This window comes from Pholcus phalangioides, unplaced genomic scaffold (assembly GCF_987345545.1).
Source record: "Pholcus phalangioides strain wild (caught in Gottingen) unplaced genomic scaffold, Ppha-v1.0 ptg000008l_1, whole genome shotgun sequence".
Taxonomy (NCBI): domain Eukaryota; kingdom Metazoa; phylum Arthropoda; class Arachnida; order Araneae; family Pholcidae; genus Pholcus; species Pholcus phalangioides.
The window spans coordinates 52,320,112-52,337,792 of NW_028301601.1; the positions used below are offsets into that span (position 1 = coordinate 52,320,112).

At 36.7% G+C, this 17,681-nt stretch overlaps 1 protein-coding gene across 1 annotated transcript in view; it reads left to right on the forward strand.

Annotated features, from left to right (window-relative positions):
* The window catches only part of LOC149084488 (SCY1-like protein 2), a 191,706-nt gene that overhangs the window by 109,363 nt on the left and 64,662 nt on the right, over positions 1–17,681 (forward strand). Inside the window, exons 2-3 of the mRNA XM_089235488.1 lie at positions 12,882–13,154; positions 15,783–15,943. Coding sequence (XP_089091614.1) covers positions 12,987–13,154; positions 15,783–15,943 — 329 coding nt within the window. The 5' untranslated portion in view covers positions 12,882–12,986. The remainder of the gene's footprint in view (positions 1–12,881; positions 13,155–15,782; positions 15,944–17,681) is intronic.

The following is a 17,681-nucleotide window of genomic DNA, read 5'->3' on the forward strand; positions in this document are numbered from 1 at the left end:
ACTCGAAATGAACCAAGTGAGTGGGTAGGTGACCGTATAAGTGACCAAGTGAGTCAGTGAGTAACCGTATGAGTGAGTGAGGGAGTAATGGTATAAGTAAAACCAAGTGAATCGGTGAGTGACTGTAATAAGGTGGTCAGGTAAATGATCAGGGACCACGTGAGTGACCGTATGAGGAATCATGTCCGGTTACAAAATTGTATACATGTACTAATTGAAAAGAAATCTGTCTCGCAGACTGATAAGTAATGTGTATATAAAGGGGAAATGTTTAAATTTGAAGTTACATTACGAAAAAATCACAACCACTCGTGTGTCAGAGTAAATTTCAGTGACGAATAGCGTGGCAATGGTTAAAATTGCTTGTTAGCGTTAAAACCTGGGACTTGGCTTTCAACACCCACTACAACATCCGATCTATAGTAGATGTTGGCTTTGAACGTTCTCTCTCTCTATCTCTCTCTCTGTTCAGTTCAGTGTCAAATTGCAAACTTACAATACAATAGAAATATTATTGCATTTAACGTGTGTGTGTGTGTGTGCGCGCGCGCACGGAGGGGAAGTTATTGTAAAAATTTACTCAAAAATGTGGGACGAGGAGGATGTTGAGGCAAATCGCTCGACACTATATTGGGAATATGTGTTTGAGTTCGGGGGTCTGGTCCGTTCTCAACATGCTGGGAAAAGTCTGGTTTAATAAGGGTCACAGTATGCATTTAGTCAATTCAATGGATCGAGAATGAAGATATTTTAGACCTTTACAGAATCTGTGACTCAAAATTTCTTGGTGTGCTGGAAAATACCGGTATTCCAGACATGCTAGTCTTCCTCATTGTTTCCCGACATGCCGGCTAATGCGGGGTGATACGGTATTCCTTTTGCAGGTCATCAAATTATTTCTATTGTTTATGTGTCTTTTTTCTTGTCGATCCGCAAATTATTTGTCCTGCCTATTTAGTTTTTACTGGCTCGCTATTCGGTGATTCGTCCCGTATTTTAAGGGATAGATAAATTTTTCCCTCATTTTTGGCTGTTATAAAGAGTAATTGCTACCCACCCCCCCCCCCCGGACCCGCGCATGATCCGAGGCAGAAAGGTTCAACTGAAAATAAGGCTTATGCAGATATTTTCAGTTACAAATGGGGCCGAGGCAGACACCATCAGCGGCAAATAATCCGACGCTACCAATGAAGTAAAAGTGGACAATTCCATCCGCGAATGTAGCCGAGGCAGACATCTCCAGTTGCGAATAAAGCCTAAGGGGCCGAGGCAGACACCATCAGCGGCAATTATGTAAAACATGCCAATCCACAAACCTATTTCCATCTGTCCGGGAAATTTTTACTCCATTTTACTAATCCGCAGCATTAAAAAAGGTTGAAGACCATTGCTATAGGTGGCATTAATCCGGATTTCTGGAATGATCGATGCGATTCTTAGAATATTTTGTTCTTTCAATTCGGGTTTCGTCCGCACCATTTTGCGCCATGTAGGTCCATTCGTGTGCCACAAGCGTGCATAAAACGATCAAAATATTGGATTCAGTTTAAAAAAAAACTAGAAATGTGACTAGAATATAAATCAAAGGTTATCAGAAAATTGTTTTTATGTATGTAGATTTATTTCTCGAGAAAAAGTTCATATCCTATGTAAAAAAAAAAATGATCTGAGTTGAAAATAACATCTAACTAACGACCATGAACAAATTTCGCAGGAATTAATTCCTACGAAAACCGAATTCTAATAACAAATTTTTATTCCGAAGCAATTCTTTTTTAATGAGAATTTAGTTCAAAACTAATTATACTAATTAATCCACAAAAACCCTAGATTTAACTTTTTTTTACCCCCCAAAAAAGTTAAAATCTTATAAAAACATTAAAAAGCATATTCAGTTTTCTGGTTTTATTCCTTCGCATTTTAAAAATATTCAGCGTGGAATAAATTTGTGGGGGGAAAAAAGTATATTCCGTGGCTATTAATTATGCTAATTCGTTTTATTTCCTTTAAAATATCAGAAAGTTACGAAATAAATTTTTTTTTCCAATTTTATTCAATTTAAAATATTATTTTTTTGCTAGAAAAATAATGTTGAAGTGATGCTTGTGTGCGCCATGAATTATTAATTCATATTTTTTTTACATAAATATCTACGTGTTTGAAACTTTAATCCGATTCAATGTAATTTGTGACACATGAGAAAGTTCTCTGAATATATTTGGATTTATTTTGCATTTTTAAGAATTATTGAATTTTTATTGGGGAAAAAAAGGTTATTTTTTTAAATAAATTATCTTATAAGAAAACTCATAATCAAGGGAAAAGTTTCAATGTATATAGATGTTAAATTCTTCATTTTCAATAAGAAATTATACAATAATCTATTTTTATTGTACGTCGAGATTTGTTTTTGAGCTTTTGATGTAATTTTTTCAACTATTTACTTATTTATTGAAATTTAATGAAAGGAGGGGGGGGGGGGTACGGATCTAATGTGATTTGTTAGGAGGGGAGATTTATTGTTTAACTTTCGTTGATTTGTCCCGTGTTTTAAGGGACAGATAAATTTTTCCCCTCATTTCTAAAGAATAATTTTAATTTAATTAAATAAACTCTTTGAAGGGGTGATTTCCACCCCCCCCCCACGCCCGCGGGATCCACGCAGGATCAGAGGCAGACATCTTCAATTGCGAATAAAGCCTAGGCAGATATTTTCAGATACAAATGGAGCCGAGGCAGGCACCATCAGCGGCAAGTTATCCGGGGCAATATCTACAGCTACAAATGAAGTTGAAGTGGACAACTCTATCCCCAAATGTAACCGAGGCAGACAAGTCCATCTGTGAATGTAGAAGGGACAGACATCTCCAGCTGCGATTAAAGCCAAGGGGGGTAGAAGCAGACACCATCAGCGGCAGATAAAGCCGAGGTGATTTCTCCAGCTACAAATGAAGTGGAAATCTTAAGCTGTGAATGTAGCCGAAGCAGACATATCCTTCTGCAAATAATGCCTAGGCAGAAATTTTCAGCTACGAATGGAGAGCCAAGACAGACACCATCAGCAGCAAATAAAGCCGAGCAAAGCCGACATCTTCAGCCTAGAATGAAGCGGAGGCGGGTAACTTCAGCTGTAAACGAAGTGGGCCGCTGTGGTGGTCGAGTGGTCACTGACTCGCGAGGACCCGGGTTCGAACCCAACCGTTGCCATAGTGGTGGTTGGCTGAAGTTGATTTTCTGTGGTTCCCAACTTCAAGGCGCGAATGCGAGCCGATCTCCCCTTTAAAAAAGTCTCACCACAGAGAGCAACAGACCTACAAGCAGTACAAATGTAATTCACTCATAACACACCACTCACTTCCCTTCTGAAATATGGATGGCAGCGCTGAAAAATGAACACAACACTACATATGCACTCAGACTGTTAGGTACACACACAGTTACACTTCCGGCACAGGTCAATAGGTTGTAAATCACCCATAAATGGTGATAGACCTGAGTTGTGCTCGGTTTGAAATGAAATGTAAACGAAGTGGAGGCAGACATCTTCAACTTCCGATATAGCCGAGGCAAATATCTTCAGCAGCGACTGAAATCGAGCCGACACTATCAGCTGCGAACAGAGTGAAATCAGACATCTTCGTCTGTGACCGAAGCGGAGGCCCACGCCTTATAAAAATATATACTTGTGAATAAAGCCGAAGCAGATATCCAGATCCGAATGGAGTTTAGTGGACACCATCAGAGTTGCGAATGTGTAGTGGCAGACACCATTAGGATCGTTTAATCGTCCTGTATTTTACTGGACAGATCAATGTTTTTCCCCTCAGTTAATTTGGCACTTGGGAGGTGCGACCGCTTCCATCTGGATCCGCGCATGCAACTAGAACAAAATGAAATCAAATTTTTCGGGGAAAGCTTAGGAAATAAACCTTTGAAAATTTAATCAAGGGAAATATTTTCCACTGAAATTAATCTTAATGATAAAAAATGCAACATTATGTGTATTACGTTTTTCACAATCAGGGAGAAATTCATTATATCAACATGGTGGTTATTTCGACGAGTTTTTTTACGATTTCCATTAATATTTCATAGCGGTTTCTCAAAGTACTGTCTTTGATATTCATGTCATATAAAACCTGCCTTCATGATAACCCGTAGGAAAAAAAAAATTCAAAAAATAATCTTCAATTTTTCCTGAGGATGAGCAATTTTTTTTTATTTTCATGAGATTACCCGATTTTTCAGTTTTCATGAGATTTAAATTTTTTCAAGAACCTACCGTTACCGTTATGCGTTATTCGAAGTAACGAGCACTCTGTGCTTTAATCTTCTTCGTCATAGGCACTCCATTTAATAGAGTATTTTATTTCAAAGATGGTAAGGCATCTTGCTTATCGGCAAGCAGCCATGAGAATTACAAGAAATACGAAATCTTGTCAGTGGGTGTCAAATTTCACATTTTTCCCGTAAAAAAAAAAGTCTCGACAGATATGACCATAAATCCTAGATTGCTCAAGAAAGCAGGAAATACCAAAAAAGGCCATTATATCAGGACGTTATTTTGCCATATTTTTCTTATTTTTTTTATCCCTTAAACTCGACCAATGTTGTTTACTTCTATTCAAATAATATTGCTCCTATAAAAAAAACCTTTCATCTTACCCACAATTAGCAATTTGTGTTGTATTCCGTTATCCCGTGTTGTGTTACGCGAATAGAATTGAAGCTTCCTGACCAAACAAATCCTCTGCTATTCCTTTTCATAGCACTTAACACAATTCTTATAAGAAACATTGATACAAAGTCAGTACTATGCTAAACCGTAAAGAACAATTATGCCACTGTCACTCTCTGCTGAGCAACTAAAGTAATACAATGCAACACCACAGAGAGTTGGGACCGGCTGCCCTTTATATAGTATATTGCTAACTCTTGTAATACATTATACAAGTTCAATTAAGCTGGTACAAAAAAAATTTATGAAATTTTTCATTCTGCTTGCATATTGCAGGGTATAACTCTGGTTAAATTGTTTCATTATATACAGTAGCTATAAATGGAGGTACATCCCAAATCCTTGTGTAGGTCCGTCAATCGGAAGTACTTTGGCGCTGCAATAAAACCTCTCAGTACCCTATTTTGAAACTTTTGCAGACTGTATATGATGGATTTTTGAGCAAGAGAGAGCCCAGGCAGGCGCTCCATATGTGAGCAGTGCCCTAATAATTTGAGTACTCCTTCCACGATCCTTAATGAGCATTGTTTTTCTTAATTTTTTTGTTTGCTTTTTTATAAAAAAAACCTATGTTTTTTGTCACACAAGCTCTTTTCGAAGAATATTTCTGAAAGAGGTATTGTAGCGATTTTCGTTTTTCAAGCGATATATACACTGTCTTAACTTTCCGAGTGCTCCCCTCATCTAAATATGATCTGGATTTATTTTTTTAAAGAAATTTTTCAACATGAAGTTTCTGAAATGACGTATAGGTGGCGTATATTCATATTGTATATTCTAATTATTACTATGTTTTTCTATTTTCTAACAGGTTTGCTTGTATTATGTGGATTGACTGCTCTCGATAACTTTTTTGTTGGTGATTGTGGGTTCGAATCCGATTCTCTGTTTGTATCACATCTTTTTTTTTCGATTATTCAGGGTTGTTTCAAAAAAAAATCACCCGATTTGAAATGCGTATATTACAAAAAATATTGAACATAGACACTTAAGCATAATTTTATATTGCATGGCTAATAATAAAGTTTTTTTTTACAAACCAAATTGAAGGTGCTCAATATGTCCACCTTGGGATGCACGGCATATGTCTATACGGTAGTCAAATTCGTCCCAAACTTTTGCGAGCATGTTTGCATCCAGTTCATCAAAAAAATTTAGAGCTTTCCGCATAATATTTTAGTCAGTTTTATCATGAGATTTTAGTCAGTTTTATCATGAGATTTTAGTCAGTTTTATCATGAGATTTTAGTCAGTTTTATCATGAGATTTTAGTCAGTTCTCTCATGAGATTTTAGTCAGTTTTATCATGAAATTTTAGTCAGTTTTATCATGAAATTTTAGTTAGTTTTATGTTATTTTTTTGATAGCTTTATCATGAAATTGTTGACGGTTCTACCACATGACATATTAAACTCTTTTTGAAGCTCTTATTGTATACTGACGGGTGCTACATAGGTCTGAGTAGTTTCAAAATATTGAAACTACTCCGGTCTATGTTGCACCCGTTCTGGAGGACGTATTCCATTGATACTTTGAAACATTGACATTGAGTAATATTGAAACTTGATATATATATACGTTATAAGAACAATGGGGAAAGTAAAATGCAAAAAAGTTACTTTTTTACTTGGTGATCGAAAACTGAATTATTTTTCATTGCATAAATCTGCCGCATTAAAATATCCTGAAAATTTGACTGTACTCGGATATTTTAGTAGTATTAGTAGCTTTTTGAGAAAAAATACTCTGAGTACAGGAACTTTAATTATCAACACCGTGTATATAATGTCGGAGATATCATTTTTTTTATGTGTATTTGATAAATTGCATAACATAGTTATAAAAAAACATTTTCTTTCAAAAAATAGAGTCTTTAATTTTCTTTCACAGAAACCTTATGAGATTTGAGATTCAATCTTCAAACAATCCGTAAATAGAGTTTGATATCACCTGCAAAATAACTTTTATAAATCATGTAGTTTTAAATCTTTGAAATCTAAATTATTTCCTGTTCATTCCGTTTTAGATAGCAACCACGGATTTTCGCAATCTAAGTTAAAAGTTAAGTATATTAAATTCGCAATAACCATATTGCTATTCACTAAGGGAATATAGAAACTTCAAGTCATTCGAGCTCTCGATCCCATTCAACGCTCCTAAATCACATTAAGATATTTTAGATGGTGTAATTTTTGCTAAATGTTGTCAATTTAATTTTGTCGCTTCATTTTACGCTCAAATAAATCGACACAAACATGCATTTAGAATGGAATTCGTGGAAAATAATAGAACGCATACACCATAATTTTCACGGAGAGTAAAATCCGAGCATTTCACTTATAACGGGAAACGCGTTATATATATAGTGCGATTCAAAAATTTTCCAGCGGATTCGGTTTTTCCTCGACGGAATTCAATCATCTCTTCTCGCTTGAACTAATTTGAATATCACACCGTTGTCGTCTTTGAATGTTGCTTTGCTGTTGACAGGAGAAAATATGTTCTCCTTTAAGGAAAATATTTTCCTCAGCGAAACATCCTAAAAATAGTTTTTCCCGGATCTCGGTCTTTTGAGATTTTTCGTAGAATTTGGAAAATGGATGATAACATCGTTTTACGCAGAAATGATTTCCATAATTCCATACTTTTCAAAATTTTCTGAGGAAATATGTTTGTGTCGGCGTTAATGGAACTAATTATAGACCGCGAATAATATCGAAAATTGGATGCAATCACGTTGATACGAGGAAATTTACTTGAAGCATGTTTCTGATCAGATTGATCTCGTTACTAAGCTCGATATTTCTAGAAAATATTTTTAGGAATACTTCATTATATATATATATATAGGAAAATTTATTGCCAAATCACTTTTGTTAACTAGGAGTCCTAGGAGATACCCCCAGGTGGTCCACGATATAGAATGAGAAAACATTGAATTTATTGAAATCAATAGGCTTTCTGGATGTTATGCCGAGGTGAACTTCGAAGAAAATGTCGTTTCTCTCCACGGGAATCGGATCCAGGGCCTCTTACACACCGGGCAAGCACACTGACCATACCATAGAGACGATCCTTTTCTCCTTAAGGACAAAATGATAGTATCTCAATGGTATAATGGTCTCTCCCAGTATGCTTTTTTTGGTATGTAAGAGTTCCTCGGTTCGATTTCCAGTTGAGAGAAATGACACATTTTTTCAAGTTCACCTCGGCATAATATCCACGAAGCCTATTGATCCCGTATATCTTATCTGAGAAAAATCAACATCAAAATTAACTTATTGTCTATATCATGAGTGGACAAATCGCAGAAGAATCTAGGTGCCAGAGAAAAAATTTAGGCGCCAAAACATTTTTACCCGTACAAGAAGGTCCAAATTAATGCTTCTTTTGATTTTTTTCTATGCATAGTGACCCTCTTTATTGTCGGCAGATATTCTGCTATAAATTCCAGACATTTTGTGTTGCTCTCAGCCTGCAATTTAGTAACTACAAAAAGAAAAATTATGGGCGCCAATACGAGGTTTTAGTCACCATGGTGACCTGCCGCCTGGGATTTATCCTTCCCCGCTCATACCAGTGTTCTTCAACCTTTTTACAACTGCGAACCATGTAAGAGAAGCTATCGCCCGAGTGGCGCACTGGTAAGCTGCTCGTCTTCCGCTATGAAGGTTACCGTCAACGGTAGTGGGTTCGAATCCGGGAATAGAACGTCGGAAGCAAGTTCTTTACCTATCTGGGGCGATCACCGTTGGATGGAGCCTCCATTTCTCACCCAACTGGTTGGAAATTGCTTTATGGCAATGTATGTGCGAAAATGTAGTTGAAAAAATTAGTAAGTAGAAATGTGTTGTTATATCGAACCATAGCAGTGTGGAGGAAATAATATGTGGATTGTAAAAAAAATAAATTTTAGAGGGAGATAATTTGAAGATCCCCCCCCCCAACTAATAAATGAATAAATGAATGAAATAAATGAATAGCAGAAATATCTTGCGGACCGGCAAAAAATAAATTAATAGAGCATTATTATTTGAGCACAAACAAAAACAAAAAAAATAATTAGGAGAAATATTTTTACGACTAAATGAATAAATAGCAGAGATAATCAAGGTCAACAACAATATTAATAAAGAGGAGAAATGTGTTATGCGAACCACCGAAAAACAAATAAATAGGCGAGATAATTTTCAGACCGTGGAAAAAAACAAATTCGGATCAAAAATTGGCCGTTTGGAAGAAAAATTAATTATCGTGACAAAAAAGTAAAAAAAAATATATATATGTATATATATACACAATGGAACTTCGGTTAACGAGCATAATTCTTTCCGCCAACGTGCTCGTTATCCGAATAGTTCGTTATTCGAATCGAACTTTCTCATAGGAAATAATGGAAACTCTCGCGTAATTCGTTCCAGAATTATTCATTCACATAAAAATGACTAACAAAAACGGCATTCAATCAATAATTAAACGCAATAATAGTAAAATATAGTACAATGAAATATGCATAATATAAATAACGCCATAAATAAACATACAATACGATAATGTTTACAAACGTTATTGACTATTTACTTACTCTAAACGACGAGAGAGAGGAGGACTAACGTTTTTAGGCCGATTTACAGACTCGCTGTTGTTTACATACTTATTCTTTTTTGCGTAACTTTCAAAAAAGAGCCTTATCCAATGACACTATTGCTTTTGCTTCCATTTTAAGATTTCTGGGAAACGGAAAAATTGAAGTGCTCATTGGATAGATTCATTGCTCGCACACTGTTACAGCTTTATTTGGGTGATTTTTTTCTACATCGTTTTGCTCAGATTTCCACATTCTAGATATCTCTGTAGTAAAATATAATACAATAAAACATACATAATAATTTTATGGGACGGACATCTCACTTCTCCCTTTCTCAGATCGGATACCGTCCATAAACTCTTACTGGTGCGTGCGAAAGAGATCCATCACTTCATCAACCGTCAACTCTTAGACATTTTTCATCACTAGTTCTTATAATGCAATCCTCACGCACCTCTAGTCCATGGTATTTCCCAAGCACACAATCTCTTCGACAAGTAATGGCTCCTATTCATGAGCTAGTCCCCTCAAAGTCACGTTCAGTAATGCAAATCAGCCTACAGTTTTCTCCAGGCAGAACCTGAAGAAAACTTCATGCGCATGTACGCATGGCTACAATGCCACATCTACTTTCATATCGTAAATATTCACATTCGCACGTGTGTTCACTTTCCGAGTGGGACACGCTTACAGGAGACTGTAAGGGAGAATATTATCCGAAATTCCATAACGTGTGTGGGCGAAAGCAAAAAACAATCAGCTTAGTTGTGATAATATGGAAATAGACAAAGCGCAACATTTTTTCTCGTAATGCGAATCATCACTCGTTAATCGAATCTAAATTTATTCAAAAGTTCTGTTCGTTATGTGAATTGGTCGTTAACAAAACCGCTCGTTAACCGAAGTTCCATTGTATATATATATTTTGTTTTTGTTTTTTGAAGACAAAAAAATAACGAGCAACTTCGATGGAAATATGCAAATGGCACGGTTATAACTTGATCCACTGTTGTAAACCGTCTATGTGGACCTGCTGCACTCTGACGTTGCTGGATTTGTGACTCGTCTGCAATGTGTTATCCCCTATGGTGGTGGTCATGTGGAACACATACTGCTATAATAAACGATTTGGAGGCATTACGTTCGTTATTTGCATATATTTTCTTTGACTTTTGAAGTTTATACGGACTTTCTGCCAACCCTGTATTTAAATAACTATGAAACTGCATAGCAGCTACATGCATTGTTCAAAGTGTTTCGCGCACCGGAAGGAAATTGTCACGAACCGGCACCGGAACAACGGTTGAAGAACACTGGTCTATACATTATTATATACTGAATATTACTCTCTGCAGATAGACCCATAGCATTTATTTTATTGGCACAGGGGTCCATACCTTGATCTCATTGGCACAGGGGTCCATGCCTTGATCTCATTGGCACAGGGGTCTATGCCTTGATCTCATTCGCACGAATAACCCATGGAAAACAAAAGTTTAAGTACCTCTAATGTAGAAGAATACCGATTTTTTTTCTTACGGTTAAGTTTGTTTTTCTATCATTGATAAGAAAATTGTCATTGAATTTCAATAAGTACATCATAATACAGGCGACGCTCGTTATAGCGACTATTCATTACCACGACCGGTAGGATAAGTTCCAAATGTTTTCACTGAACGACTATCATACATGTTTTACTTAGGATATAACGGCCCTCCCAATATAACGTCCGTTTTTGACGGGACGAAGGGGGTTATTATATCAAATGTGACTGAATTTCATTATACCGTATTATGAAATGTTTGTGTTACATATTTTTTATGTTGGAAATGTTATTTTGTGTGGAGGGGCTGGGCCGAAATTCATGACACATTTCAAAAAAATTGATGCAAAGTAAACCACCTAATATAGATAAAAACGGTAGCATATAAAATATTCATTCGGGCGATAGTTTTCATTTCGAGTGAGAATATAAATATTTGAAGATTATACGAGGATGACATCACTCTCCGCTACCATACGAAGGTTTTAACAACTGGCTGTTGCGAAGATATATTTTGGAAAGAGAGAAAATTCAACTGCCCCTGCGGGAAATATATCTTCGCAACAGCCAGTTGTGTGTGTGTTAAAACCTTCGTATGGTAGCGGAGAGTGACGTCATCCTTGTATAAGTCGCCATCTGGTGGCAGCGGCAGCAGTTGTGAGCTTGTCCTGAGTCTGGTCCGGCTGTCCATGTACGGTCCCTTTCAGTGTACACGAGCTCCAAGGAAAGATTGCGAGATTCGGTGCCTCTGTAGTCTAGTGGTCTAGGGCGTTCACCCGGAAAGTGAAAGGACGTGGGTTCAATTCCCCGCAGGGACAGTTGAATTTTTTCTCTCTTTCCAAAATATATCTTCGCAACAGCCAGTTGTTAAAACCTTCGTATTTGAAGATTAAACCAGTTGTGTATACTATATACAGTGGGTCCCGCTTACAACGTTTTTCAAAAACAATGTAAAAGCTATGTAAGCGGGAAAACGCTTTAAAAGGGAAACTTTAATGAATATTTGGAAAATTTTTGGGATCCACTGTTTTGAGGAACATTCACTGTTAGCGGACGAAAATTCCATCGTACGTCCATTATCCAGAGATGCCACTGTATGCGGTCTTTATACAGGGTGCATAGCAAACAGAAGGTATAGCATTTTACTGGCGAACCGTTGATCCTAGAGGTATACTTCCAATTAGAAAAATCTTTCAAATAACACGTACTACTCAGATACGTCTTTCATGTTTCAAGTTATATAGTTATCAAAATAAAAAGTAACTTCTTATACTGTCCCCGTGTGCCCTAAAACCCAGTTAAAAAGTTGTTGCCCTATCTCTCCTGATGTCAACTAAAAGAAATTCCTTTTTTGTAAGTGCAATTCGGAAAATGGAGGAAAGGGGCGAAAAAGCAGCTCTAAATACAGAAAAGCCGTTTACTTTGCACTTCCCGACAAAGTTTTTTTTATAAAAATGTACCATTTTCCGTCAATGAAGCTCCTCATTTTTCACTATAATCAGAAACAAAACGTTTTACATAATTTATGAATTGTGTTGCGATGAATACGACCATGAATATTCATCTCACATGTTTGTCTCAAGCTGATTTTTTCCCGTGAAATACATTTTAGCAGACTCTCGCTGTAGCATTTTTCATTTCCCTCCAAGGATTATTTATAAACAATATTCGGTGATTTCGTCGACATTTGGCAACGTGTCTGGCGAAAACCAGTGATGTGCCGTATTAATTACACTGGTCAACAATTTTTAATGTTTTTCCTCTAATATAGAGAAAAATGATAATGTTTTAAAAAATTTTTCATGTAGAAACATTCCACACTTTTCAAGTTTTTCAAAGAGAAAAATTCTACTGAATGATAATTCCCAAGTCCATAAACAAACGAATCTTATTTTCAGGGGAATTAAACTAATTCTGATAAAAACTATGTTATACGTGTGAAATACTTATCTGCACATTGATAACAATCATATTATTGTGAACAAGAAAATTTCTTTCTTTCTCTTTTTAAGGTCAACAACCATAAAACGTCAGCCAAAGAAAAATGAACAGCATTTCGCACAAATAAATCAAGTACTGTGAAGAAAGAAGACGCTACAAGAGAGAGATAAAAGGAGATGACGCACAGAGCGAGCAGCGTATTTTCAAAGCTCAAACAAAGCCAACTTTCTTCTCTCGATGCCAATCCGATCACGCAGTACTATGAGATAGGTCGCCAAATTGGCAGCGCGGGTCCTGAACTCGTGTGGAAAATCTTTGAAGCGATGAGAAAGTCTGACAAAAGGGTGCGCCATTTTTCCTGCTTTTGACGTTTTTGTTTCACTTTTAATATTCCGTGTGTAAATAGTATGTACTTTTGGATATAATAAATTGTTTTCTTGTTTTGTTTTTTTTCAAATTTTCAGAGGTAGCCAGTTTTGAATTTTATCAAAAGTTAACATTTCCAGTAACTTTCTTTCAAAACGGAACATTCCAAAATTTTAATGTAGATAACGCTCTCGAATGTTGATCAAGAAAAATAATACAGTCGAATCCCGTTTTAACGAACACTTTTCAAATCCACCTGATAAGTTCACATAGTAACAATACAAAAACCTGGAATTCTTTTATAACGAAATTTCGTTATAATGAAGTGATTTCTCCGGTCTCTTGAAGTTCGTTATAACGGGATTCGACTCGTATTCTCACACCACTACCACATATGCTACCTGTTGAGCTATTTTTCTGTTTGTAAAGCAGCCCAATGCCGAAGAATTTTCTCTTTTTTCAATTCCACTGAAAATTTAGTAATTCTGGAAATGTTTCCCTTTTGAAAAAAATAATTTCCTCTCATTTGGAAGTCATATCCAATCAGATGGGTGTCAGGTCTTGAAGGGTTAAAAAAGTTAGGCCTACTAGATTTGGGAATAATCATGAGGTTTTCTTCTATTTACCTCCGGTATACGATATCCGGTGTATAATTTTTGTATTATTTCATCACTTCAAGTACAAATTCTTGGCAAGAAATTTGTATTACCTCTATTTGACGAATCGGCAATAAATATGGTAACCTTTCCCTAACCTAAGCGTAGTTTAAAAAAGATTAAAGGGGAAAGAAAAAAATATATAAAAGGAAAAGTGTGTGTATGTTTGTGTGTGTATAATAGATAAGGTAGATTTTTAGTCCTCTTTTCACCCTCACCCTACGTGTTCTCTTTCACTCGTATATATAGCGCAGAAAGATACATTGGGGGGTCATACAAGTATTACGTCAGTGTCGATGGGGGGGAGAGGAAGGGGTTTCCGATTTGCTGACTTTTGATTATAAGGGGGAGGGGTTTTGGATGATATCCACAACATTAACCACCCTTTATGAAAATATGAAATGACATGCTACTCGGTGCGCCAAAAACGAGAAAAACCTTTCGATAGTTTGTGGGCACCTGAACCAATATTCTTCCTATAGATAAGTCCTCTATAGGGCCATATTTTAGTGATCTCCAAATGTCCCACAGATCCTTCAAGCGATTAGGAAATGTACCCGAGCAGCTCAAGCGCTCTGGAACTGCGTCACGCATCACTCAAGTGATCCATAATTATGCCGCGGATCACTTAAGTAATCTGGGACTGGGCCACGGGTAACTTGAGTGATGTAGAACCTTACTGGGTACCGCTTAAGTGCTCTAAAACTGTGCCAAATGTCACTCAAGGCGATCTCTAAATGGGCCACGGATCGCTTAAGTGTTCTGGAACTAACATTCTGTCACGGGTCATTTAAGTCATCTGTGAATGCCCCACGGCCTACTTGAGTGATCTGAAAATGTACCACGGGTCGTTTGAATGCTCTGGAAATGGGCCACGGATCATTTAAGCAATCTGTAAATATGCCGCTTAGTTCACTTTTACAAAATTAAGTTTGGGGGGGGGGAGGGGCAGGACACACATCAGATAACCCCAGGGCCACATTTGGTGCGCGGGCCAAGGGTTTATCATATATGGCTTAAAAGGTGGGTTGCAATGAATTTTTGAAAAAGAAATTTGGAGTTTTTCAAATAGCATTGAAATTAACAGAAATTAATTATGGTAACACACACACACAAAGGCATTTTCTTAAGAAATTTTAATTGAAAAAAAAAATATTTTTTGCATTAATAAAATAATTTTTTTGTCGGTCCCCCCGCTTACGTTTCTGATCCCACCAATATGCGTTAGGAGGCTGAGTTGATGAGGAAACTTTGCTGGCGGAGGGGTTCGAAAATGCCTAAAATATTCCTGACGTGATACTTGACCGGCCCCTTATAGGTGTAGGAAAAAAATCATCACAACAGAAAAATAAAAAGAAAACAGGGAAAGAAAGAGAGCAACTTCCATAGAGATATGGTCAATATAAAGCTTCGCGATGGTGATGAAAGGCAACAGACAACTTGTTTGAATTTATCCCATTGGTGTTTGGACGTAATATGACGCCCGTGATTAAAATACGTAAAGTCATCCTGTCTGTTGCTTCTTACATCATTATGAACCATTAACATCAGGAAAAAATTACCTTCAAAGTGTATGAAAAGGTACCGAAATTCCATGACACTTCATTAAATTAATATAAATTAATTGATTGGCTTGTATATCACGATCACGATTTTGAGCCAAATTTAAGCTTTAAAACCTCACACATAGATATGGCACATGCTGTTCACACACACACACACATTTCTTTTCTTCTTTTTTGACATTGAGAACCTGAAGACGCGAGTCAAGTAAGTATCCCGAGACTTAAGCTTCAGACCACTATCGGAAAAGATTCTAGCAATGACTGTTTACAAACAACTGGATAATGTAACATAGTTCAAATCCAAGTTTTGGACATCCAACTGACAAGGATTTTCATTACCCCTTCCTGGAAATTCATCAATCATTTTTATTTCTCATTCAATCAGGAAGCGGCCATTTTCTGCTTCGAAAAGAAATCAGCAGAAAAACTGCACAAACCGAAGCGGCGCGAGACCATCACCGAGATATTAAGGTTCAGCGTCCGGCAACTGGACAGGTTTAAGCACCCGAAGATGCTGACGCTCTACCACCCGATCGAAGAGTCCAGGTACGTCATTCATATAACCAGAATTACCCATATATGTATAAACCAATGTAAGTGATATTGATTGTGAGCAATACGAACAACTATTTTTAAATTTTTAAACTTCGAATACTTTTATGTGAATTGTAAAGGATAATGTGCTTTTATTGAATGTAAGATTACTCAGTACACCATTTCATGAAGATATTCCACAGACAATAATCGTTTAATACATAGATTAACGGTCTATATGTTAGGTAAAGGCCAGGGAAGACTGGTAAAACCTATGTTTTACCAAGGCGAGTTGGTAAAAGCCTGAAATAAGCTTGTAAACGCTTTCATTTCGGCTTCTACCAAATTAAAGTCCATTTTGAATGAAGATATTAACCATCATATGAAAGTTCCTGATTCTCTTAATTAATTAATATTTGCCGCTGTGGTGGCCGAGTGGTTATAGTGCCGGACTCGTGATGCGAGAATCCGGGTTCGAACCCCACAGTGGTGGTCGGCTGAAGTTGGTTTTCTGTGGTTCCCAACTTCAAGGCGCAAATGTGAGCCGATCTCCCCGTTAAAAAGTCTCGCCACAGAGAGCAACAGTCCTACAACGGTAAATCATTCAACCATAACACTTCACTCATAGTTAGTAAAACTGGGGGCAGATGACAGCTCTACACATAACAAGCATTACACAGAAACAAACTTTACGTCAGGTTGCACAACACGTACACGCACATTCCCGCATGTACCGATTCGTTGGGGGGTTCCGCGGGGGGTTTGCATGTGGGGTGTAGCAGTAGTAGGTAGGGGCTCGGGGATCCATGATGTTCTTAAGTCAGCCACCTCGTTGGGCAATTTGCCTGTTGTGGCGTTGTATTTGTATTTGTACAGATATTTTAATTTAATTGTAATTACTTAATTATGTGAACTATTGCATCAATCAACCACCTAGAACTCAATATTTCCTGACGCTAATCAAATAATGACTAATTAATTGATTGATTTAAACTTTTCATACTATTCGGAGGAAATTAATTAATTTCAACATTCAAGTCAAACCCGTTTTCAATGAAACAGTTAGCCATTAATGGGTCATGACGATTATTGATGGTCGGAATAGATTAATTAAGTAATTAATAATAAATAATAATAGCTAAATCAGCGTCAGGATTAAATAAGTTTGATTGGTGTTAGGAACTAATAAACTAATTATTTTATTTGTTCATTATCGATTAATTATAATTTTTAATTAATTAATGAGAGTCAGGAATTTTCATACTCTGGTTAATTTATTCATTAAAACGGACTTTGACTTGGTAAACGTCCGAAATGAAACCTTTCCGAGTTTATTTCTAGCTTTTACCAACTCGCCTTGGTAAAGCCTAGGTCTTACAAGTAAAACCTAGGTTTTACCATTCTTCGGGCTTTTAACGTGCCATATATAAAGCACTGCACAGGTTTTGTTACTACTACTACTAATGCTAATTATCTATAAAACGAGACAGGGGGTTACGTTTTTTCCTGTAAAATAACGCTATAATCTCGGCTTTAGAGGGGGGGGGGGTGTTAGAACCCCAAACCCCCCCCCCTTTTCGTACGCCAATGATCATTTCCATTATGAATTTGTGTTATTTGAATTCAAACAACTGTCTGCTCAACGGCTGTAAATAAAATAAATACAAATAAATTCCTAAAAAATAAAAGTTCTAATTATGTTAACGTGCAAAAGCAATACTGCAACGTTGGTAGACTTCAGTAGTAACAT